Source organism: Puma concolor, chromosome C2 (genome assembly GCF_028749965.1).
Source record: "Puma concolor isolate L17-30 chromosome C2, mPumCon1.1.hap2, whole genome shotgun sequence".
Classification (NCBI taxonomy): Eukaryota; Metazoa; Chordata; class Mammalia; order Carnivora; family Felidae; genus Puma; species Puma concolor.
Genome location: NC_141675.1, coordinates 87,386,399 through 87,412,871, shown reverse-complemented (window position 1 = coordinate 87,412,871; position 26,473 = coordinate 87,386,399). Strand labels below are relative to the sequence as shown.

At 38.0% G+C, this 26,473-nt stretch overlaps 1 protein-coding gene and 1 pseudogene across 1 annotated transcript in view; both read left to right on the top strand.

The window, feature by feature from the left end:
• The window catches only part of PAK2 (p21 (RAC1) activated kinase 2), a 95,798-nt gene that overhangs the window by 38,801 nt on the left and 30,524 nt on the right, over positions 1-26,473 (top strand). Inside the window, exons 2-4 of the mRNA XM_025914161.2 lie at positions 3,873-4,080; positions 23,271-23,371; positions 23,728-23,875. Of these exons, the coding sequence (XP_025769946.1) occupies positions 3,894-4,080; positions 23,271-23,371; positions 23,728-23,875 (436 nt within the window). The 5' untranslated portion in view covers positions 3,873-3,893. The remainder of the gene's footprint in view (positions 1-3,872; positions 4,081-23,270; positions 23,372-23,727; positions 23,876-26,473) is intronic.
• Positions 4,087-5,714, top strand: LOC112850499 (NADH dehydrogenase [ubiquinone] 1 alpha subcomplex subunit 5 pseudogene; annotated as a pseudogene).

Here is a 26,473-nt window from a genome sequence, read left to right as displayed (position 1 = left end):
CTTATTACATAATTCATTTTGAAATAGACTTTTTATCGTGGAATAATTTCAGATTTGCAGAGATAGTAGATTTCCTGTATAGCTATCACCTATCTTCTAATGTTAACACAAACCCTAAAATGTCTGTCAAAGCAAAGAAGCCAACATTGGTACATTACTGTTAACGAAATTCTAGGTTTTATTGGTATTTCACCAGTTTTTCCACTAATGTCCTTTTTTTGTTACAGAATATAACATTGTCATGTCTCTTTAGACTCCTCTGCTCTGTGAACAATTTCTCAGTTTTTCTTTGTTTTTCATGTCTTTGATAGTTTTTTTTTTAATTTTTATTTTTTTAATGTTTATAATGAGAGAGAGAGAGAGACAGAGTACAAGCAGGGGTGGGGCAGAGAGAGAGGGAGACACAGAGAATCTGAAGCAGGTTCCAGGTTCCAAGCTGTCACCACAGAGCCTGACGTGGGGCTGGAACCACAAACCACGAGATCGTGACCTATGCCAAAGTTGGATGCTTAACCAACTGAGCCACCCTGGTGCCCCTTTAAGGAGTATTGGTCAGGAATTTTTGTAGAATGTCCCTCAGTTTGGGTTTATCTGATGTTTTTCCCATAGTTAGACTGGGGTTATGGAATGGAATTTGAGGAAGAATACCATAGAGGTAAAGTAGGTTTCTCATCACATTCAATCAGGTGGTGAGTGACGTCAGCACAACTTATTACTGGAGATGTTAACCTTGATCACTTGGTTAATGCAGTGTTTGCCACATTTTTCCACCATGAAGTTATTTTTCCCTTTCCATACTCTTGGAAATGAGTCACTAGATCCAGCATATATTCAAGTGGGGAAGGAAGTTAAGTTCCAACTCCTAGGAGGGGATGTAGCTACAATTATTATTTGGAATTCTTTTATAAGGAAGACTTGGCACCCCACCATTTTATTTATTCATTTGTACTGATATGAACTGTATATATTTATTTTTCACTTTGGGTTAAATATAATGCTACTTTATTTTTCTGCTCCATTCATTCCAGTATTGGCTTTTGGGAACTCTTTCCTGTGTCCTTATCCTTTTTAAGTACTTCTTTACCTTCTGACAATATAAGATACTCTAGGCTCATCCTTATTTTCCCTGTCCCAGGCCTAGAACCAGCCATTTCTTCAAGGATCCCTGACTACAGTTAAGTAATTTAATTTGCCCAAGGTCACACGCTTAAATAAATGGTGAAACCAGGATTCTGACTGAGGGAATCTGATTCCTCAACCCATGCTTTCAGTATGCAGCTGAAGGTGCACTGGCAGTTTCTAGTCATGTTCCATCTGTGAACCAGTCTTTTTTTTTTTTTTTTTTTTAAGTTTTTTTTTTATTTTTTATTTTTTATTTTTTTTAATTTTATTCATTTTTGAGAGAGCATAAGCAAGGGTGGGACAGAGAGAGAGGGAGACACAGAATCTGAAGCAGCCTCCAGGCTAAGCAGGCTCCAGGCTCTGAGCTGTCAGCACAGAGCCCGATGCGGGGCTCAAACTCATGAACCATGAGATCATGACCTGAGCTGAAGTCGGACACTTACTTAATTGAATGAACCACCCAGGCCCCCCAAGTCTGTGAGCCAGTCTTAAGGATACAGTTGATAGTCATCTCACCCTAAATAATTATTAAGCCCTGTTTTATATTGATTTTTTTTTAACCACAGCTGTGATGGTTGTAATCAAGCTAAAAATTACTTGTTAGGCACAATTAACTACTGTTAATATTTTGGTACATTTCTTTCTTTAAATGCATGCAAATGTATTTTGAGATTTTGTTATATTATCCTAATTTTTAAATATGCACAAATATGAAGCATTTACAGTGTAACCAGAATCTGAATGTGCCATGTCTGTTTTAAGTGGTGATTAAGATGAAAGTGAGCTGCTATAGAGTCATTCTGTTTTGCCTTGATGTTATGGTCACATAAGAGATAAACATCTGTCTTGATTTATCAGTTTCTCAAGTAATCCTCCAAGTGTTGTTCCTAAGCCTTATCTTTCTTCCATTTCTAGCAACAGATAAGTCCTCTCTTGTGATGCACACCTGACAGTCCACGCTTAACAGCCAGTTGCATCTCACTCCAAAGCAGAACAAACCCCATATGTTGTGATCACTTGGTTTGGAAGAATCATCTGACTAGGTCATCTGCGTGACATTCTTAGATTCCACCCCCATTTCTTCTTTTGACCACCAATATTAATTTCAATTCAGGAAGTCTTTCTCACACACACAGATCTTTTTTTACTCTCTTCTCCCTGCCATTCTCTAGCTAGTTATCCCCAGAAAAGTTTATTTTCCCCCTTTACAGTCTCTCCTTCTTCCTCTTTTGTAGGCTGAAAAGTAGTTGTCATTATGGAAGACAAAATACACAGTGGTTTTGGGGATGCCTGGGTGTCTCAGTCGGCTAAGCGTCCAGACTCTTGATTTCCACTCAGGTCATGATCTCACAGTGTCTTGAGTTTGAACCCTACATTGCGTTCTGTGCTGACTCTGCAAAGCCTGCTTGGGATTCCCTCTCTCTCCCTCTCCCTCCCTCTCTCTCTCTCTCTCTCGCCCCCCCTCCCCTGCTCACGCTCTCTCTCTCAAAATAAATAAACTTAAAAAAATTATTTAAACTATTCTCTCTCTCTCTCTCTCTCTCTCTCTCTGCCTGCCCCTCTACTCCACTTGTGTGTGTGCTCTCTCTCTCAAATAAAAGACATTTTTTATTCATTTTTAATTTTATCTAACTATAGTTGGTATTCTTTACATTGTATATATACAAAATTTTATTCACTTAAATGCAATAAGTAGCTATAATAAAATCAGGATCTAATTACCAATTGAAATCTTGTTTAGTGAGGAGATGTGTTGTTTCCTAATATATACTTTTGTATCAGACCTTATCTGGAAGTTAGGCATACCCTCCCCTTTACTGCTGACTTTAAATGTGTATAATCTACTTTTTGTAAAAGGACTAAAATATATAAATATATATGTAAATATGTATGTAAATAAGGTTTATGTGATATTAATGTTTATATATATAAACAAGGTTGACGTTTTCTACTGAATTAGTCATGTGGATTAAGAGGGGTTACTTGACTGCCTGGACAGGGCATCACATGATGACAGAAACTTGAGATTTGGCCATACTCTGGTTTTGAGCCAAAATCTAGATTTACTTTTGAACTAGATCAAGTTCTATGGAACTGTCTGCAAAGCTTGCAAGAGACTAACACATGTAGTTAGAACGTCACATTTTCAAAGAAACTATATATTACATCAGTGGCACATTCTCATCCTTTAGGAGAGTTTATATGAAGGCTAAGTTGTAATCACAAGGCTAGGGAAGCATGGACTCAGATTCTTTGTTAGGAGTGGTGTTGGTTGATATATTTAATAGCAAGCATTCTATCTTTGCTACAGAAATGGACCTGTCAGGCACCTATCCTTTGGCTGGTTAGAACATAATCTTCCTCTTTGGAATTCCCTTTTTTTAAGACTCCATGTTGTCTGTCTTTTCATTGGAATATTTACTCTTAGAATCAACTGATTAGGTGAATATCTTTTGATATGTTATTATCATCATGCTTTCCCAAAACTTACCCTAGTCCTCTTAACTGGACATGGCTTTTCAAACATTCTCTCAGCTAACCATTTACCACCTTTGTTACGGGAGATTACCTATATTAATAACCAGTTTCGTCTCTTATTCATTGAATTTTATAAATTTTGCAAACTTCTCTCTAAATGGATAACATTTTCTAATTCACAGTTGAAAAGAGGACAGTTATTACTGTTTCTGCTTGTCTGTACTATTTTTTACTTTGTTATTGACTGTATGATTTTTGCCTATCTATTTCAGGCCACATCATAATTCCGAATCATGTCTGATAACGGAGAACTGGAAGACAAGCCTCCAGCACCTCCTGTGCGAATGAGCAGTACCATTTTTAGCAGTGGAGGCAAAGACCCTTTGTCAGCCAATCACAGTTTGAAACCTTTGCCCTCTGTTCCAGAGGAAAAAAAGCCCAGGAATAAAATCATCTCTATATTCTCAGGCACAGAGAAAGGTAAATAGCTATTGTGGCTTCAAGAGTCTCGGTTATTATTATTATTATTTTTTAATGTTTATTTTTGAGAGAGAGAGAGAGAGAGTGTTGGGGGATTAGGCAGAGAGAGAGAGGGAAACAGAGAATCCAAAGCAGGCTCTGAGCCCAACATGGTGCTTAAACCCATGAACTGTGAGATCCTGACCTGAGCTGACATCAGATGCTCAACCAACTAAGCCACCCAGGTGCCCCATGAGTCTCATTTGTATTTTATGTTACCAATTTTGATATTTTTTCTCAATTATGATCTCTTTTTAATTAAATTATAATAATAAGTTGATATTTTATGGTGAGAACAATAACAGATCTAAGAAAACAATTGATGGTGGTATATAGGCACTATTAGAAAGGCTAGTTTCTCTTAACCTCTGATAATAAAGAATAAAACTAAGTTTTTACTCATATACTTGGTATATCAAATGAATTTCTCTAATCCTCTCCTTCATTTTCTAAGACATGAGCTTCCCAACGTGAATGAGATTTGGAGATTTGAGAAAGAACTCATTGAGAGAGTTTGTGATTTTTCAGTAGCAGTAATACTTAGTACTATTTTTTAATCTTGTATTCTGTTAATGCCCTCCAAGGCAGCACTCCGTGATTAGTAAATTAATGTGTCTTCTGCAAACATGAGTCTGGTCCAAGGTTTGTCAATCTCAGTAAGATTGACATTTGGGGGCCAAATAACTTTGATGCAGGGATTGATCTTGTGCATTATAGAACATCCTATAAGCCATTCCTAGCTTTTACCAACTAGATGTCAGTAGCACCTCCCACCCAGCTATGACAACTAAAAATGTCTCCAGACATTGCTACATATCCTCTGTGGAGCAAAATCACCTCCAGTTAACAACCACTGGCCTAGTCATACAAGCTGGGATAAAAACTATAAATAGTCATCTCCTATAAATTGAAGTCACTAAATTTGTTTTGGTGCCAAGCCTCAGGAAAGAACTTGTGGTTTTCAGAGCTTTTTGAATTTTAGAATTAGATAGGCATTATGGACTGGTAATGGGTTTTAGAGTAAGAATTAGGGATTAGTTTATTTAATTACATTAAGCATGGCTATATGGCTCTGATAGCTAATAATAGATATAAGTGTAGATAAGGATATATTTCCACTCATAGATAGCCAAGTTAACATGGTGAAGGAAACCCAAATGGAAGAGGAGTAGTGCTTTATATATAATAATAAATATACAAGGGCCTGTTGGCATGGCCATGGCAGGTTTGCTGAAGAAGACCACTGGCCTTGTGGTTTTGGCTTTGTGTAGTCCACACAAGAGGCTAAGAATATTGTACACAATGATTCTTGATGTTCTTGAGCAAATTCCTAAAAATGCAGCAATAGAAAGTATACAGAACAGATTACAAATGAGAAGTTGAGTATGGTTAAAGTGTAACCAGATGTTAAGAAATTAGAAGACCAACTTCAGGGTGGCCAACCAGAAGAGGTGATTCTTCAGGCTGAAAATGAACTAAGTCTGGCAAGAAAAATGATACAGTGGAAACTATGGGAGCTTTTAGTGGAAGAGCCTCCTGCCAACCAATGGAAATGGCCAATATAATCATCATTAAATGACTGTTGTGTTGATGGGGAGCTAATACAATTAAATTTTCTGTTATATTAATGTTTCCATATTATTGACATCTTAAAATCAAGAAAACATACAGGACATATTTAGGAGACTTGTTAAAATTGATGACTATGGTAATAGGGATTTGTGACTCCATTTTTTATGTAAAGCATTCACTTGAGTTATTTCAAAGATGTTTTGGGGGGGGGTTGTTATTTATTTTTTTTAACAGGTTAACAGATTTGAAAGTTAATTGGAAAAATCCCTATAGATTTTCAATGCAGAGTTCATAATCAAAATGTGAAGTCATTTTAGTGTTTTTATATCATTTAATGTTTTTTATCCTGAAAAGAACAGGAAAGGAATTTAATTATTATTTTTTAGACAGATTTATAGGTCACTGAAGTGAAGTAGTAAGAGTAAAAACCATCAAATGATAAGGTGAAGAAATTGATTTGGTATTTCAAAGAAAAATTTCTTATTTGCAGTGGTAATTGGAAAAACTTTTCCTTTTGTCTCATTTAAAGAAGTTAGCTTTCTGTTCCTTAGCCTTTAGCTTTCTTGATCAACCAAAGTACATCAGGATAGAGATTGAATTTATGTAAAAGAAGAGACAGCAAAAGTTTAAAATTTATCTGATATGGTGGATAGGCTTATATTCAGAACATCTTTGTCATAGGGTTGTAACTTCAAAGTAGAATGACTGGTAGTTTTCACTAAGTTTCGAGTATGAGTGCAGTTGGGTATAAAACTGAAGATAAATACTATTCAAGGAAAGAAACAGTTGGCGTAAATTACTTTTCATGTGTCCTTACCCTTCCTTCCTAGACCCTGTCCTTTCTAAATACTTAAACTTGATATTTTTTAACTTCAAAGATAGTACTTTTGTGTGTGTCTGTATGCATGTGTGTGTGTGTTGCTATCCCTTATTGCAAAGCAAAATCCAGAATTTTCAGAATGAGAGAATTGTGTTTTTTTCCAATATATTTCTCCCCTTCCAGAGCTGTAAATTGAATGGTAACTGAATATTAAATGAAAAAATAATACACATTTTACTTGAGACTTAAGAATACATAATCAATGAAAATTTACATAGATTGAAATGTACAGAAATTAACTGTACAGTTTGACCAGTGGGTACACCTGTGAAAGCCATAATCGTTACATCACCATATCACATTATACACCATTTTTATCTCCCCAGCCTAGAACTTTACATAACCCAGCCTAGAATTTTATCAGTACCTCTGAAGCCCCCATCTGCCACACCCAATCTCTCTTTTCTCCACCTCCCACCAATATCTACCATCTTGAATTATGCAGTTTTTTTCCCTTGCTTTTTATTATAGTTTTACAACATAATATCTCCAAACAACGTATGGTTTAAGCTTGCCTATTTGGGAACATTTTATAAATGGAATCATAATGTATGCATTTTTCCAGGACTTACATTTTACATTTTTCACTCAACTTTATGCTTTTGAGATGCATTTTGGTATACATAGCTATAGTTCATTTTCACTGCTGATGTTGTTATATGCAGCTCTGTTTTGTTCATTTTCACAGATGTATACTAGTACACTGTATAAATATATGGCAATTTAGTTAGCTGGTCTCCTATCAAAAGACATCTGGGTTGTTTTCATGAACAGTGCTGCTCTATGGGTAATCTTGAGGGCTTGTGCAAGTATTTCTCTATGGCAGTGCTTATTAAGCATCAGGTGACCCATTAGTTTAGTTCTTGATTCTCATTGCTTATTAGAATCTCTTTTTGGGGGGGGAGGGACCTAAAAAAATAAATCTATGTCCAAGCTCCATCTCAGACCAATTGAATCAGTCTTCAGGGGCTTACCTGGGCATCAGTTTTGTTCTTGTTTTTAATTTTTTAAATACCTCTGGTGAATCTAATGTGTATCCAATGTCAAGAACCACTGCATTAGTGTCTTGTGAAATCTATATAGTAGGTATAATGTTAAATGAAATAGAAATAATCAGAGTATGTCGCACACTGTGCAAGAGTTGTGTCATGGGGGCATCTGGGTGGCTCAGTCAGTTGAGTGTCTCTCTCTCTCTCTTTCTTTTTTTTTTTTTTTTTTTTTTTAGTATTTATTTTCGAGAGAGAGAGTGACAGAGCACGAGCAGGGCTGGATCAGAGAAAGAGGGAGACACAGAATCTGAAGCAGGCTCCAGGCTCTGAGCTGTTAGCACAGAGCCCAACCTGGGGCTTGAACTCATGAACCATGAGGTCGTGACCTGATGAAGTCAGAGGCTTAACCAACTGAGCTGCTCAGCTGCCCCTAGCATCTTACTCTTGATTTAGGCTCAAGACATGACCCTAGGCTCATGGGATGAAGTCCCAAATTGGGCTCCGTGCTGAATGTGGAAACTGCCTGGGATATTCTCTTTTTCTCCCTCTCTCAAAAACAAAAAAGAAAAAAAATGTTTCTTTCATGAATTCATGAAACTTTTGTTTCAGTTATGTGTGTATTAGGTCAGAATGTAAACGTATTGATGTGGGTCTTGGCCAAAGATTTAAAAGTTGCTCTGAGATGTATACTTGGGAGTAAAATTGTAGGGTTACAGGGTATTCCCATGTTTGTCTTGAGTAGGTTTGTCAGATTGTTTTCTGAAGTCTTTTTAGTGTTCATTCTTACCCACAGAACATGTATGTTTGCTGAACATCCTTGCAAATTCCTGTTTTACAGGACTTGAATTTTTGCCACCTTGGGAAGTATGAGATAATATCTCATTGTGGGTTTAATTTCCATTTCCCTGAAGACTTGGGAAATTATTTTTTCATATGTTAATTTACCAGTTATTTGTGTTTTCTGTTCCATCTATTCCTCAGTCCATTTTTCTGTGGAGTTGCTTTTTCCTTCTTTATTAATAAACATTTCTTGGGGCGCCTGGGTGGCGCAGTCGGTTAAGCGTCCGACTTCAGCCAGGTCACGATCTCGCGGTCCGTGAGTTCGAGCCCCGCGTCAGGCTCTGGGCTGATGGCTCAGAGCCTGGAGCCTGTTTCCGATTCTGTGTCTCCCTCTCTCTCTGCCCCTCCCCCGTTCATGCTCTGTCTCTCTCTGTCCCAAAAATAAATAAACGTTGAAAAAAAAAATTAAAAAATAAAAAATAAACATTTCTTATTGTCTATATACTAATCCTTTGTCAGCTAAATGTTATTAAATATAGTTTTCCGAGTGGTGATTTGCCTTTTCACCCTCTCAGTGATATCTTTTGTTGAATAGAAGTTACTAATTTTGGTGTAGTTAAATCGATCAATCCCTTTATCAAATATGAGCTTTTTGTGTTTTAAGATTTAAATCTTTGCCAAACTGTGGGTCAAAGATGTTTTCTTATATTTTTCTAAAGGTTTAACAGTATGCCTTTTATAATTTAAATCTTTGAACTGTCTGGATTTGGTTTTTGTGCATGTATAAAGAGAGATCCATTTTCACTTTTTTTGAACCAGTGTTCCCAACCTTTCATTGAAACTTTTGTCATTTCCCCACTGACCTGCCATACTAGCCCTTATCTGTCAGGTTTCCCAGTATGCCAGGGTCTGTTTCTCTATTGTCTACTTTATTGCATTGGCTTATTTGTACCTGAGCTAATACTGTACTGTCTTAATCATTATAGCTTATAATTCTTAATACCTGAGAGAGCAAACCTGCTACCAGGTTCTTCTTTATGATCTTTTGTCCTTTTGCTCTTTTCTTTAAATTTTAGAATTTGTTTATCACGTACTTTAAAAAAAAAAAAAAAAAGAACAAAACAACCAGGGGCGCCTGGGTGGCTCCATCGGTTGAGCGTCTGACTTTGGCTCAGGTCATGATCTCACTGCTTATGGGTTCGAGCCCTGCGTCAGGCTCTGTGCTGACAGCTCAGAGCCTGGAGCCTGCTTCGGATTCTGTGTCCCAGTCTCTCTCTCTCTCTCTGCCCCTCCCTCGCTCATGCTCTGTCTCTCTCTCACGAATAAATAAAACATTAAAAAAAAATTTTTTTTTAAAAACAACCTGCTGATGTTTTCATTAGATTTGCATTGAATTTGTAGAGTGAGATGGGAAGAATTGCATTCAGCTTTATTGTTAAGTAAGAGTAGAGCTCCTGCAGTCTCTGTGTAGCCTAGTTGTAGAGAGAGAAGGAGAAAGAAAGATGGAATGTTTGGAGGGTAGGGTGCTCCTTAATTCTTCTCATTCTCTAGGGTTCTTCCCTCCCTTTCCAACCCAGCCTCCCTGCACTTTTGTTTCTTCCTAGAAGTTGTCACCTCCTACATTAGTGTGATCTGAAACTTTGAGGGTTAGGAAGAAGGGAGAACCCTGTGTGTGTGTGTGTGTGTGTGTGTGTGTGTGTGTGTGCGCGCGCGCGCGCGCATAATCATGCTTCTATGAACACAGAGATCTTACCTGCTTAACTAATCCCAACATTTCTGAACTGGCATTCTCCTGCCTACATCCTGAGTGGCTGTTTCTCTCCCATAGTTTTATCTGAATTGCTTTTCATCTTTAGGCATTCCTCACTGATTTTGTTCCATGATAAATAAAGAGATTTGACCAGGAAGGGGAGGGCTACAGTATGTGGTTAGTCTTGAAAACAGAGTCTAGAAGGGAAAAATTGTATTTTTATTTTAAAAAATCATAATTACTGTAAGATTTTTGCCATCTCTAATGTCCTAATCTAGAAGTACTCATTTTATTCATTTACATCCCTCATTGGTGTCCTTACTAACAGGCAGCTAATGTTTTCATTAAAAAAAAAACAAAACAAAATCCTGGCCTGTTCTCAGTGATTCATTATTGGTTAATCAGTGTCACTGGAAGAGTTAAGAAAATTAGAAATTCTACTTTTTGCTACTTTTTTTTTTTTTCTAAAATGTTTACTCCTTTTTGAGAGGGGGAGAGCCCATGCAAGTGGAGGAGGGTGGGGAACAGAGGATCCGAAGCGACAGCAGCAAGCCCAGTGTGGGACTCAAACTCACGAACTGTGAGATCATGACCTGATCTGAAGTCAGACGCTCAACTGACTGAGCCACCCCGGCACCCTTAGAAATTATACTTTTTATGACAACTTGATTGAACAGATCTCTTCACATTTGGTACATACATATCATATGTACCCTGTGAGTCATCAGAGATAGTGATAAGCAAAGCAGATGGTATCCCTGCTCTCATGACATACCAAAAACTATAACATGAACTTACAAACTATGAAAGTGGTAATAGGATTAGTATAAGACATCTGTCCTCTCCGGGAAGGCTTCCTAAAGAAGTGACAATAGACCTGAAGAAGACTAAAGAATGAATAAGTGAAAATAATTAGGAAGATGTTGATAGTTATATGTGTGTTCTGTGCCTAGAAAAGAGTTTCAGACGGATCATAGCATATTCATGGAGCTGAGTACAATGCAGTGTGACTCTAAAGCAAAGAGAGGGAAAGAATTCTAGTATGATGTATGGAAGAAACTACAGACAGCAGAAGCAGCTGAAGAGGTGGGCAGGGAACAGGTCATAAAGGGCCTTATATTTCATGCTATAGAGCTCAGATTTTATCCTGTTTCCTAGGGAACCATTACAGAATTTTAAACATGGGAAAGACATGGACACATTTCTGTCTTAAATAGGAGAGACTAGTAGCTGTATAGAAAATAAGTTTTGTTGGAGGCCTAAGACTGAAGTTGGAAGCTAGTTAGGATTTTGCAGTAGTCCAGGTGAACAATGGCTTAACAAGTCTGGTAGTTTTGTTAATAAAAATGGCAATGAGCCACTGTCTTGGCTTATTTTTAAAAGCTCTATTCAGTTAGTTAGTGTTGAATGGTATAGTATTTATTAACCAAGGCAATTTTCTAGTTATTCAGTCTGTATGCACCTTTACTTCTGGACAGTGATGAAGATGATAGAACTGTGAATATCCCTTCTGGTTCAAAAATTGAATTCTAACTTTAACAAGAGTCGCCCATACCCGTCTTCCTATTTGCTAGAGAATACTCTTCTTTGTCATGAAATAAAGTTGGTTTCACTAATTTGAAGTTGTTCTGGGTCAAAGGAACAAAAGGGTAATCACTAATTCAGTTAGAGTAGAAATAGAAGAGTCTCCCTTTTAAGGAGATGGGGGGGTGGGGCGGTGTCCAGCCTTATATTCTAGCTCAAATGTAGCCTAAAAGGTGGTGGCCTTAAAGAATGTGGCAGTGACATACTTATGACTCTTTTTAAGTACATTCTGTGTAACACATGACTCAGGGGCCCCACCTTTTGGCCTAAGTTGCTGCTGGCCTGCTTGTTTTGTTCTATAATGACGAAGTTGTGGGTTTTATTTCTGAGAGAAAAGAGTTTCTTTCCCTGATCCATTACTTCCAATCTAGTGATTCAGTTGCTTGGTGGATATCTGTAGATAGAAGATGGTGGGGGGTTTTGGTGGTGGTGGTGGTCCTTGTAGTTCTTGGTTTCCAGAGTTATAAAGGAATGATTCTGTTTATGTAACAATATCCTTCTAGCACATTGTTTGATTTGAAACATGCTTCACTATCTTTTTCTTTTTCTTAGATATTTTTTTAAGTCTCTCCTTTCCTTTCCTGAGACAACTAAAATACAGGAAATACATGTATGTATGTATGTGTGTTATATAAAAACAAATGGAATTAAACAGATTTTTAGGGTATTGAGTCATTTCTTTTATAGTGGATTAATGTATGTAAATGTCTTAAGTTCTGCTTGTTTTTATTTCTTTAACTTTTTATTCTGTACTCCTGATACATATGAAACTTTCTTTAATATGTGTCTCTAAACTCAACATTCTCGGGGCGCCTGGGTGGCTCAGTCGGTTGAGCGTCCGACTTCAGCTCAGGTCACGATCTCGCGGTCCGCGAGTTCGAGCCCTGCGTCGGGCTCTGGGCTGATGGCTTGGAGCCTGGAGCCTGCTTCCGATTCTGTGTTTCCCTCTCTCTCTGACCCTCCCCCGTTCATGCTGTGTCTCTCTCTGTCTCAAAAATAAATAAACGTTAAAAAAAAAAAATTAAAAAAAAAATAAACTCAACATTCTCAAATTAAAAAATATGGCTGGGTCTTAGGCACAAATGAAACCAGCAGTCCTCTTCCTACATGTCTTTCTTTATTTTGTTTTAGAGAGAGAGTCCAAGCTAGGGAGAGGGGCAGAGGGAAAGAGAGTTTTAAGCAGGCTCCACACATAGCACGGAACCCAATATGAGGCTCAATCCCACAATCCTAGGATCGTGACTTGAGCCAAAATCAAGAGTCAGACGCTTCACTGACTGAGCTACTCAGGCACCAGATTTTTTTTCTTAAATTTTTTTTTAGTTTATTTATTTATTTTTTGAGAGAGAGAGAGAGAAAGAAAGAGGGGAGGAGGAACGAGCAGAAGAGGGGCAGAGAGAGGGGGGGAGAGTGAGAATCCAGGCAGGCTCCTTACTGTCAGCGCAAAACTTGACATGGGACTCAATCTCAACAATTCTGAGATCATGACCTGGACGCCTAACCGACTTGGATGCCTGACCAACTGAGCCACCCACACGACCCTCTAAGCAGATTTTTTTAAAAGAAGAGGAGGGGCACTTGACCGGCTCATTCAGAAGAGCGTGCAACTCTTGATCTTGGGGTTATGAGATAAAGCCCCATATTGATTGTAGAGATTACTTAAAATCTTTTTTTAAAAAGGAGGTTTTAAAAGGAGAAGAAACAAGTACTTTGTAGTACGTGAAATTATGTATTTTGCTGTCATCAATTCAGAGTCATATAAAAAGTAAACTATTGGTTTATAGTTGGTTAATAAATATTTCTTCTGTATTCAGGATACTTAGTTAGAAATCTAGGGACTTCTGAAGAGTCTTCTAAAGAGAAATAGAGGGCATAACCTCAGAATACTCATAGTGTAGTGGAAGATGAGAGGTTTTTGGTTTTGGGGGTTTTTGGGTTTTCTTTTTCTTTTTTTTTTTTTTTTTAATGTTTATTTTTTTTGAAGGAGAGAGAGACAGAACGTGAGCGGTGGCGGGGCAGAGAGAGAGGGAGACACAGAATCCAAATCAGGCTACAAGCTCTGAGCCATCAGCACAGAGGCCAATGCAGGGCTCGAACCCACGAACTGTGAGATCATGACCTGGGCCAAAGTCAGACGCTTAACCGACTGAGCCACCCGGGCGCTCCGGGGTTTTTCTTTTTAGGTTTATTTATTTTGAAAGAGACAGAGCATGGTGGGGAGGGACAGAGAGAGGGAGAGAGAGAATCCCAAGCAGGCTCCATGTTGTCATTACAGCCCAGTGCGGGGCTCCATCTCACAAGTTGCAAGATCATGACCTGAACCAAAATCAGGATTTGAACACTTAACCAAATGCTTAACTGACTGAGCCAGCCGGATGCCCCAAGAGGTTGTTTATGATAGATGGGGTTGTGCATTTCAGTAAGGAGAGCAAAATTTATACTCGGCTTTAACAGTTCCATTTCCCTCTGCTCCTTGCCACATCTAATGTGCCCTGCCCTCTTAATATAGTAAGATCTCAGGCACCTGGGTGGCTCAGTCAGTTAAATATAGTCAGATCTCTTGTAAATAAGTATTCTATATGTCAAGGAGACCTAGAAAGGAGATGGACATTTGAACACAAATCTGTCATCACTAGTCAAAAAAATATATGTATTTCCTTCTGATGCTAGGTCAGTAGCGTCTTGTAAACAAAGAATAGTATATAGTAACATTCCAATTGTAGATATGCAGACCTATCAGACAACACAACTTTTAACTCTTTTATACTAGAATTTTCTGGTTAACAAAGCAAATTGACCACATCTTGCTGTCCTTCCCCAGACCCAAGTAAAGTGATAGTTAAAAAAAATTTTTTTAATATCATAAGGGCAAAATGAATAGGAGACAGTAGTGTACAAAAGATTTCAATACATATTTGGAAGATGAAAGGGTGGAAAAATGGCAGCTGAGTAAACTGAACAGATGAAGACCTATCCTAAGCATTTGCAGAGGGAACGTCTATGAGAAGTGAACCAGTTTTCGTGTAAAAATCTCAGAGGCTTAGAATTTAGAGGCACACATCATGTGTGTGGTGGGGTGGGAGAGCTATAATACACAAGTTGAAAATGGGTGGGTGGGAATTAGTGGAAAATCTATGTAGGAGGTGTCAGGCCCCTTAGGACTCCTTCTTTATCCCATTCAGCCAATGAAATGCTGTAAGTCCCATCTTCTGGTAGAACAAAAGAACAAACTGATGCTGATATGTATTCAAGGAGAAATTAAACCTCAGAGGCCCCTCATTCTTGTTGGAGGAGTCAGTGAAAGATGTAGCACTAAAATAAGAAAAGCAGATTCAGTGTAACTTAATATAATAAACTTCTTTTCTCTACCCTGCCTTCAGAATACTTAGAGCTTGACTCAAAGCCCTCAGACTAGAGATTAGAAGATTTTTCAAAGTGTAGGTACCCCCCGTCCCCATCTTTAATGAAAAGGCTGACTTATTTCCCAGTTAACTTTTTAATACTTTGCTATATGAAAAAAACCAGCCTATACACACAAGTGAACTATATATAATCTTCAAGAAGAAGATAAGTGGCATCCATGAAACAAGGAAAGTATTCTCAGAGAAAGATCAGATCAGAGAACAATGAGAAACAATTCTTGGAAAATCAACATTTAAGATTACCAAAACAAACAAAAGATATCAGTAGGTGGAAGATTGGAAGATAGTCAAGAAAATTTTCCCAGATTATTAAAAATGCAAAGATGAGAAAAATATAACAGTTACAAGATCAGACCAAGATGTACTGATGTAACTAGTAATGAACAAAGAAAATAAAGTGAAATAATCCAAGAAATAATAGAAAAGTTTTCCCAGATCTGAAGAATATAATTTCCAGACAGAAAGGACGCACCGAGTACCCAGCCCAATGAAAGAATAAAGACCACCTCAAATCATATCATCCTGAAATTTCATAATAATATAGCTAAGACAGCAAAACCTGTTGTATACACAGTCCAGATGGAGTAACAGTGACCAGATTTACCCCTCCACCTGAAAGAACTGAAATAGAACTGGGGGGGAAATATGCAAAACAGCGGTTTTCATGATATTGTCCATCAAATAATGAAGAAAAGCAATCCCTAAGAGATAGGAAATGATTGAGGTGAGCCCTACAATTGATCCAGCTTACTTCCGGGCAAGAGTTCCCAGGCTGCAGCACAGGGAGGGACAATTAGGTGGTCTCCTAGAGCTAAGAAACAGAGCTGGGAGCTGGGAGATGTCAAGGCAGCTAGTTTGTATACACACACCAGAGAGGGAGAAAGATCTGTAGAGATCCCCATTGAGTCTTCAGTAGCACATGCATGTGAGATAAGTACCCGGAGGTGGAAAAAGCAGCCACTGGAAATGATAAGAGGAAGCTGTCCTCAGTGCTCACACAGGGCCCAGAATATTTCCTAGTCCCACCATTCAGAATAAGAAACATAGAGAGGTCTTGCCTCAGTAATGGGACAGAATTAACTCTAGATTTAATGTTGCTCCAATTTTGCCTAACAAAACTTTAATTCCTAAAAGGATCAACTCTTTCTAAATTTGTTTCTTTCCTATATAAGTAAACAGCTTAGAATCACCTATGTGTGTCTCAAAACAAAGCTCACCAATATTGATAGGAATACAAAAATATCAGGTACCTACCACGGAAAATTTTTGATGTCTGCCATCCAGTCAATATTTTCCAGGCATGCAAAGACCCATAATGAGTAAAATCAATCCAGAAATGACACAGATGATAGAATTATTAGGCAAGGACATGGAAATAATTATATTCTATATGTTCAAGAACCCAAAAGAAAGATTCAGCATATTTAGAAGTAGCGATGGAAGATAAAGAAAAAAATTTTAGAGATGGAAAATACAAGGGATAAGAATCACAGATTAGGCTTGCAGAAGAAAAGATTAGTGAATTTGAAGACCATGGCAATAGAAACCATCTACAACGATATTTTAGAGAGGGGCACCTGGGTGGCCCAGTATGTTAATAAGCATCTGACTCTTGATTTCAGCTCAGGTCATGATCTCACAGTTTGTGGGTTCAGGCCCCATATCGGGCTCTCTGCTGAGGTTCTCTCTGTCTCCTCTCTATCTGCCCCTCCCCTGTTCATGTGCACGACTGTGCATGCATGCTGTCTCCCAAAATAAATATTTTTTTTTAATAAAATAAAACGAAAGAGGAGAAATCTGAAACAAAAGTGAATAGCTGTGGGATAACTTCATGCAGACCTGATACAAGTGTAATTGAAGTCTCCAAAGAATGGGAGGGGGAAACAAAAAAAAAAGTACTTTTTAAAAAGTGGCTGAAAACTTTACAAATTTAATGAAAATTATAAACCCATAGATTCAAGAAGATAGTGAATTCCAGGCACAAAAAATATGATGAAAACTACACCCTGGCACATAATCAAATTGTTTAAAACCAATAATAAAGAGAAAATCTTAAAAGCTTTCAGACCTTGGCTCAATTTTCTATGAACCTAAAACTTCTCTAAAAAATGAAGTCTGTTAAAAAACAAAAAAGCTTACTGTTGTAAGCCGAAAAAATAGCTGCCAGAAAGAAAAGACACACATGTATAGGAACAAAAAATGACAGCGGACTTTATGGAAGTAATGGTGCATCCCAGAAGACATGGGGCAATATCTTTAAAGTACTGAAAGAAAAAAGTCTGTTAACTTGGAATTCTCTGTCTTGTCAACGTATCTTTCAAAAGTGAAGGGGAAACAGGCTTTTTTAAATGTGTAAAGGCTGAAAGAATTGATCACCAGCAGGCCTGCACTGTAAGAAATGTTAAACCAAATCATTCAGGCAGAAAGAAGATGTTGTCAGATGGAAATGTGGATCTGCATAAAGGAATGAAAATCACTGAAAATGTTTTTTCTTGTCTAAATCTCTGAAAAAATAATCAAGTGTTTAAGAAACGAAGTACTGATACATTCTATCACAGATCAACCTCAGAAACTAAGTAAAAGCCATTTACACACATGTTGTGTGGTCCTTTTTCTTTTTTTAAGTTTGTTTCTTTTGAGAGTGACAGAGACAGCACAAGTAGGGGAAGGGCAGAGAGGGAGACAGAATCCTAGGCAGGCTCCATACTATCAGTGCAGAGCCCATCACAGGGCTCGAACTCAGGAAACTGCTAGTTCATGACCTAAGCTGAGCCAAGAGTCAGACGCTTAACCAACTGAGCCACCCAGGTGCCCCCATGTGGTCCTATTTATATGAAATGGCCAGAATAGGCAAATGTGTGGTGACCAAGATTAGTGGTTGTGTAGAGCTTGGTAGGGGGAGAAGGATTAATGGGTAGTGATTGCTGATGAGTACAAGGTTTCTTTTAGGGATGATGAAAATGTTCCACGGTTGGATTGCAGTGATGGTTGCACAACTCTATATATAAATAAAACCCAGATTAACTTTATGGCATATAAAGAGTTACCACTTAAAAAACCAACAAAGGAGGGGCTCTGGGTGGCTCAGTCGGTTAAAGTGTCCGGCTCTTGATCTCAGCTCAGGTCTTGACCTCAGCGTTGTGCGTTCAAGCCCCATGATGGGCTCTGCACTGGGTATGAAGCCTATTTAAACAACACAACAACAACAAAGGAGATAAAAGGGAATTATAAAAAATACTTAGTTAATCCAAAAGAAGAAAAAGAGGAAAATGTAAACAAAGAATAGAGACCATTAGAAAACAAATAATAGAATAGTGGGTTTAAACCCAGCTGTATAGATAATCACATTAATTGTAACTGGTCTAGACACCCCAATTTAAAAGCAGAGTTTGTTAGGGGCGCCTGGGTAGCAGTTAAGCATCCAGCTTCAGCTCAGGTCATGATCTCACGGTTCACAAGTTCAAGCCCTGCATCGGGCTCTGTGCTTACAGCTCAGAGCCTGGAGCCTGCCTTGGATTTTTAAAGTATGCTAACGGTGAAAAGAAAACCTGTACTGACTGATGTTAGATAAGGTAGACTATAGAGCAAAAAATACTGCTCTAAATATTTAAGGGATAAGGATAAGAAATAGGTTATTTTATAATGGTATAATGTCAGTTCATCAAGAGGATATAATAGATGTAAACATTTATGCACTTAATAATAGGACTTTGAAATACATGAGGCAAAAACAGAATTTTAAGGAGAAATAGATAAGTACACTTACAGCTGGAGATTCCAGGATACTTTTATCAATAATTGATAGAGCAAATAGATAGAAAAGTGCTAAAACTTATCAATCACCTTGACCAGCTGACATTTATAGAACACTCCACCCAGCAGAATACATATTCTTTTCTAAGTGAACACAGAACACATCCTGAGATCATATTCTAGGGAGATTTTTAAAACCTAACAATTCAGAAGAATTTAAATCACATGAAGTATATTCTGTGCCCACAATATAATTAAATTAAAAATCAGTAACAGAGAAATTTCTGGAAATATTTCAAAAGTAAAATAAGAACAAAAAAACCCACTTCTAAATAAAGAACTCAAAAGATATTTAGGAAGTATATTAAACAGAATGAAAATTCAAAGCATCAGTATCTGTATGATGCTGCTAAGATAATACTTAGAGGAAAATTTATGCCACTAAACACCCATATGAGAAAAGAAAAAGATTTCAAATCAACGACTTAAGCAAAGCTGTCTTAATAAACTAGAAGGGAAGAGTGAGTGAGATCCAAAGTAGTAGAAGAAAAGAAGTAACAAAAATTAAATTGGAGATCAATAAAATAGAAAAATCAGTGAAACCACAAGCTGACTTATTGAGAATATCAATTAAATGAATAAACCTCTAGGCAGACATAATGGTGAGTAGGGTGGGGAGAGAAGACACAAATTACCAACATTGAGAAAGAAAGAGGTGGCATTTAAAAACAATTTTTTTTAATGTTTATTTACTCAGAGAGCAAGTAGGGGGGAAGGGCAGAGAGAGAGAATCCCAAGTAGGTTCTGCACTGTCTGTGCAGAGCTGGATGCAGGGCTCGATCCCATGAACCATGAGATCATGACCTGGGTTGAGACCAAGAGATGCTCAGCCGACTGAGTTACCCAGGAGCCCTAAGAGGTGGCATTTTTACAGATACTAAAAATGATAGGTAACAAATTCAACATGTTAGATAAAGTGGGTAAATTTCTTGAAAAACACAAATTTTCAAAATTCATTCAAGAAGAAATGGGTAACCTAAAAACACTATCTCTTAGGAAAATTTAGTTTGTAGTTATTAACTGTCCACAAAGAAAATGTCAGACCCAGATGGCTCCATTGGTGAATTCTACCAAACATTAGGAAGAAATGTCAACATTTCTACATAATCTTCCAGAAAATTGAATGAGAAGGAATACTTCCCAACTTATTTTATGAGACCAGCGTTACTCCGATGCCCCAACCAAAGATATCACAAAAAAGAAAGCGACATACCAATGTTTCTCATTAACATAGATGGAAAATCTTAGCAAGATTTTAGCAATTAGAATCTCACAGTATATGAAAAGCGTAATAGTACATACTGTCCAGGTGGATATCATTTCAGGAATGCAGGGTTGGTGCAACATTTGGGAATCAGTCCATGTAATTTATTATATTAACAAAATAAGAAAGATAAAACATGCTCATCTCAGTAGTTACAGAAGAAGCATTTGACAGAATATAATATTTGTTTCTGATAAAAATATTCAGCAAACTTGGAATAGAAGGAAATGCCCTTAACCTGATAAAAAGAGCATCTTTGAAAAACTTACACTAGTGTCAAACTTAATTGTGAAAAAAAAAGAATGTTTTTCCTTTAAGACCAACAGTGTACTAGAGGTTGTAGCCAGTGGGGTAAGATAAGAAAAAGAGATGAAAGGATGTCAGAATGAGAAAGAAGTAAACCTTTATTCACCAAAAACATGATTGAATTTTAATATGAAATCCTGTAATAGCTACAAAGCTGTCACTGGAACTAAAAAGTAGACATTGTAAAGTTCCAGGTATAAGCTCTATATCAGGGTTTCTCTGTGCTGTCAATGAACAGTTGAAAACCAAATTTAAAAAGCTGTACCATTTGTGGGGTACCTGGCTGGCTCAGTCACTAGAACATGTGACTCTTGATCTTGGGGTCACAAGTTTGAGCCCCATGTTGGGGATAGAGTTTACTTTAAAAAAAAAAATGTGACCTCTGACTAAGTGCTTTTACATAAAGGTGCCTTGGCAGGAGAGAAAGAGTATTTTTCACTGGTAAAACATACTATCACAGTTAACCAGAAAACCTTTTCAAAGTTCAGTAAGTGCTAGTATCTTGCATTGTAAGAACACTCCTTCACTAACTGGCTTTGCCATTAAAGCCACCAATGCCTGGAGTTATATAATAAATAAATAAGAAGTTGTACTATTGCAATTGCAACAGAAATTTTTAAATACTGAGGCAGAAATCTGACAGAAGCAGTGACATCTATACACTGGTAACTGAAATATTGCTGAGAGAAGTTAAAGAAGTCCTAAATGAATGGAGAGATTTGCTGTTTTTCATCAATTAAAAGATTCAATATTGTTAAGAAATCAGTTCTCCCTGAATTGATCTGTAGATTCAGTGCAATTCCAATCAAAATCTGAGGAGGATTTTCTGTAGAAATTATCAGGCTCGTCCTAAAATTTGCACACAGGAATGCCTAGGTGGCTCAGATGGTTAAGCCTCTGGCTCTTGATTTTGTCTCCGGTCATGATGCCATGGTTTTGAGATCAGGCTCTGTGTCAGGCTCTGGCTGATAGCTGGGAACCTGCTTGGGATTCTCTCTCTCCCTTTCTGTCTGCCCCTACCCCACTCACACGCATGTGCACTGTGCTGTCTCTCAAAAATAAAAAATAAATAGGGGCGCCTGGGTGGCTCGGTTGGTTGAGTGTCCCACTTGACTTAGGGCGTGATCTCACGGTTGGTGAGTTTGAGCCCCACATCGGGCTCTATGCTGTCAGCACGGAGCCCACTCCAGATCCTCTGTCTCCCTCTATCTCTGCATCTCCCCTGCTTGCTCTCTCTCTCTCAAAAATAAAACATTTTTTTTAAATGATTATTCCATTATTTTTGAGAGAGAGACAGAGTGCGAGCATGGGGGAGGGGTAGAGGGAGAGGAAGACAGAATTTAGAGCAGGCTCCAGGCTCCGAGCTGTCAACACAGAACCTGACGCGGGGCTCAAACTCACAGACTGAGTTCATGACCTGAGCCGAAGTTGGACGCTCAACCGACTGAGCCACCCAGGCGCCCCTAAAATAAAACATTTTAAAAAATTTTTAAATAGACATTTAAAAACTTAAGTAAAATTTGCATGGAATTGCAAAGGACCTAGAATAGCCAAACAACTTTGAAAAAGGAAAAAGTGGCAAGGCTTATACTATGTAGTTTCAAGTGTGTATTTTTAAACTACAGTAGTCAGGGCAGGCTGGTATTGTCATAAAGGTAAAGAGATCATTGCAACAGAGTTGCGCATCTAGAAATAGACTCAGGCATATTTGGATAGTTGATTTTCCACAGTGGTTCAGAATGGCATTGGCCTTCTAAATAGCAACGCTGGAAATGAGAAGAAATTCCAAGGGGGGGGGGAACATTTTCAACCTAAATATATATAGTCAAAAATTATCAAGGGGTAAACTAAGAAGAAGGAAACAGAATAATCCAGAAAATAGATTCTAGCACAGGGTAAAAGTTTAGGAATGTCCTAGGACAATAGCTAGGCCAGAAGCCTAGGCATAAACTGCAGATTAAAGCAGGATATGAGAGCGTGGGAGGTGGGGGGGGGGGGTGGCAGGGGTAGGGAGGAACAGATGTGTTTATAGAGAATATTTTTTTTAACATTTTTTCATTTTTGAGAGAGCATGAGTGGGGGAGGGGCAGAGAGAAAGGGAGACACAGAATCCAACGCAGGTTCCAGGCTCTGAGCTGTCAGCACAGAGCCTGACACGAGGCTTGAACCACGAACCATGAAATCATGACATGAGCCAAAGTCTGACACTTAACCACCTGAGCCACCCAAGCGCCCTAAATTACAGAGAATATTACTGATGTGTGTCAGAAATGTAGCAAAAATAATTGGTACAACCACAGAAACACTGGAAAGTGTTAAGATGTAACAGTTATTAACCTTATAAAAAGGAAGGGTTAGTGTTGCACAAGAGACATGCGCATAGACTCTTTGGCTATACCATCATAATAATATTAAGTTCTTTTGGGATGAAGATAGCCTGATGGAAATAGACATTGTTTTCTAGTTTGCTCAGTGAACTGAAGTGTAGGCTTTTATGAGAACCAGTGTTCTAAAGGGCTGTGTCTTCTGCCCTGTGCTCTTTTATTCAGGCCCAGTGCTGGGTCAGTCTTTGTACCTCTTTAATTAGGCCATTGTCTGGTTGTCCCCACCTCTGCTTGATGACAGAATAGGTTACTTTACTTCTTTTATCAGTTTTCTATCAGCCAGTGTCTTTAGGGGAAGTCTCTTCTAGAATAACTTTGTTCCTAATCTGGTTTGGGGGAAAACCTGATTATGAGTACCTTTATTAATCTTGTTTAAATAGACTGATTCTTTTTTTAATGCCCTCTAGGAAGTAAGAAGAAAGAAAAGGAACGGCCAGAAATTTCTCCTCCATCTGATTTTGAGCATACCATTCATGTTGGCTTTGATGCAGTTACTGGAGAATTCACTGTAAGTTTACCAGATTGGGACTCGTTTATGTCCCTGCACTTAAGCCTTTCCTTGCATCATTTATGTTTCAAGTTAACTTTTCTGTCCACATGTTAACTGTGAACTTTTAGTGCTTTTCTCTTATGAAAGTGTTTGTGGTTGGATGTATCTTTCTTCTAGGGAGCTGAGCTCATTAGTTAAAATTATGCAAAATAGATTTAGAAAAATTGACCTTTAGAAAAATAAGACCTACAATTTAGTCAGGCCTGCAGTTATGTAGATTGACTTGTTTTTTATGTATCTTGTCATTTTCCTCTGGAAGTTGATTTTATTAGAGCAACTCAAAACCACTTATTTCTTAATATCTTTTTTGTTAGGGCATGCCAGAACAGTGGGCTCGATTATTACAGACCTCCAATATCACCAAACTAGAGCAAAAGAAGAATCCTCAGGCCGTGCTGGATGTCTTAAAGTTCTATGACTCCAACACGGTGAAGCAGAAATATCTGAGCTTTACTCCTCCTGGTAAGATGTCCAGCAATGGTAAAAGGCTGATTCAAATGGGATTGCAGAATTTTGAAGCACACCTAGATAAAAAGATTGCTTCTGGAAAAATAAAAACCTAAGCTATGGTTCTTGTCTCTACTTTTTCCCCTGCTCTAGAACTGCCTTTTGTAAACTGATTGGAGCAGCTCTCATGCATAATTTGGAGTCTGGGGAGTATGCTATTCTCTTAGTTTTGACAAAAGTGGATGTTTTGGCCTATTGTTTGTTTTTTCTTGTCACTGCTTTTGAATGACTCCCAGCAGTAGAAGAGAAAGATGCTGATTTATAGGCATGTTCATACTAGAAATATGTTTATTGTCAGTGGGACAGGAGGAGGGTTGTTTTCCTATATTAAACACACAGACTATGAAGTAAAAAAATGTTTAAGTCATTCAAAAATTTGAAATTGGTTCAAAAATACATGAATATAAAATAAGCATTAGAACTTAAAGATTTTATACCTTGGAATTAAAATCATTTGGTAAGAATTGGAGTATAGTGGATTTTTAAAAATAGTTTATTTGTTCAAATCAGGATCAGAATAAAGTCCATACATCACTGTATCTTTTGAATCTCTTTCGATATTTAGGCTTCTTCACACTTATTCTTAGATTCTCTTTTCCTTGCATTTTATTTGTTGAAGAAACAGGATCATGGGTCCTATTTCCTCCAATGGATTTTGCTAATTACATCCCCAGGGAGTCATTTAATATGTTTCTCTGACCCCTAAAGTCATACATGTACTTTTTAAAATTTTTTTAATTTAAAAAAATTTTTTTTAATGTTTTATTTATTTTTGAGAGAGACAGACAGAATGCAAATGGGGGAGGGGCCGAGAGAGAGGGAGACACAGAATCTGAAGCGCAGAGTCCAGGCTCTGAGCTGTCATCTCAGCACAGACCCCGACGCAGGGCTTAAACTCACAAACCGAGAGATTATGACCTGAGACAAAGTCAGACGCTTAGCTGACTGAGCCACCCAGGCACCTCCATACATGTACTTTTTAAAAACATGATTGAGCTAAAATTCACCCATGTAGTTTTAATTAATTGTACTTAATTTGATTGCATTTTCACAGAAATAAGGGCTATGTTCAAGGAAGAAATAGAGACCACTTGGCCAAATGATCTTGACTTTTTTACCTAGATCTCGACCTTTTTATCCTTAGCAAAAGGTCAGACTTGTCCCTGGAACTTTTGTGTCAGCTAGTAAGTCTGTGTAAATTAGTATTTTTTTAAATCAGTGTTTGACCAGAAAATGGTATATTCTTTTCACCCTATATATATCTTTAATATATGTTAAAGTCACGTTAAATATATACCTTTAATATAATCACATTTATAAGTTACACTTATTTATATAATATATAAGTATGTTTTGTATATTATGTTAATTTATAATGGTAATATATTAATATATGTTAAATAACATGTTAATATATGCATAATGTGCTCACATATTATTATATATTATTACATATGCATATGTATAAAAAATGTAAATTTCCCTGGGCCTTTTGAAAAGTAAAACAAAACAAAACTTGCTTTTCTAAACTCCAGAATGAATATTTTGACATTTAATGTTTTTTTGTTTTTTTTTTTTTAACGTTTATTTATTTTTTTTGGGACAGAGAGAGACAGAGCATGAACGGGGGAGGGGCAGAGAGAGAGGGAGACACAGAATCAGAAACAGGCTCCAGGCTCTGAGCCATCAGCCCAGAGCCTGACGCGGGGCTCGAACTCACGGACCGCGAGATCGTGACCTGGCTGAAGTCGGACGCTTAACCGACTGCGCCACCCAGGCGCCCCTTGACATTTAATGTCAATGAACTGTGTTTTGCCTTCAGGAATATGCTTTCTCATTTTTAAAAAAAATTTTTTTTTAATGTTTATTTATATTTGAGAGAGAGAGAGAGAGAAAGAAACCATGCATGAGCGGGGGAGAGGCAGAGAGAGATGGAGACAGAATCAGAAGCAGTTTCCAGGCTCTGAGCTGTTAGCACAGATCAACACATGAGCCGTGAGATCATGACCTGAGCTGAAATCAGAGGTTTAACCAACTAAGCCACCCAGGCGCCCCAAAGGAAAATTCTTGACATAAATTTTGATCAAAAAGAAAGCATATTCCTGGGGCACCTGGGTGGCTCAGTCAGTTAAGCGTCTAACTTCCACTCAGGTCATGATCTTGGAGCTGGTGAGTTCAAGCCCCCGAGTGGGGCTCTGTGCTGACAGCTCAGAGCCTGAAGCCTGCTTTGAATCTTTGTCTCCCTGTCTTTCTGCCTCTCCCCTGCTCATTCTGTCTCTCTCCCTCTGTCTCAAAAATAAATAAACATTAAAAAAAGAATTTTCCTTGGGGTGCCTGGGTGGCTCAGTTGGTTGAGCCTCCAACTTCCGCTCAGATCCTGTTCTCATGGTTTGTGGGTTCGAGCCCCGTGTTGGCTCTGTGCTTGCAGCTCAGAGCCTGGAGCAGTTTCAGATTCTGTGTCTCTGTCCCACTCTGCCCCTCCCCCACTCGTGCTCTGTCTCTCTCTCTCTCTCTCTCTCTCTCTCTCTCTCTCTCTCAAGGATAGTAAAAAAA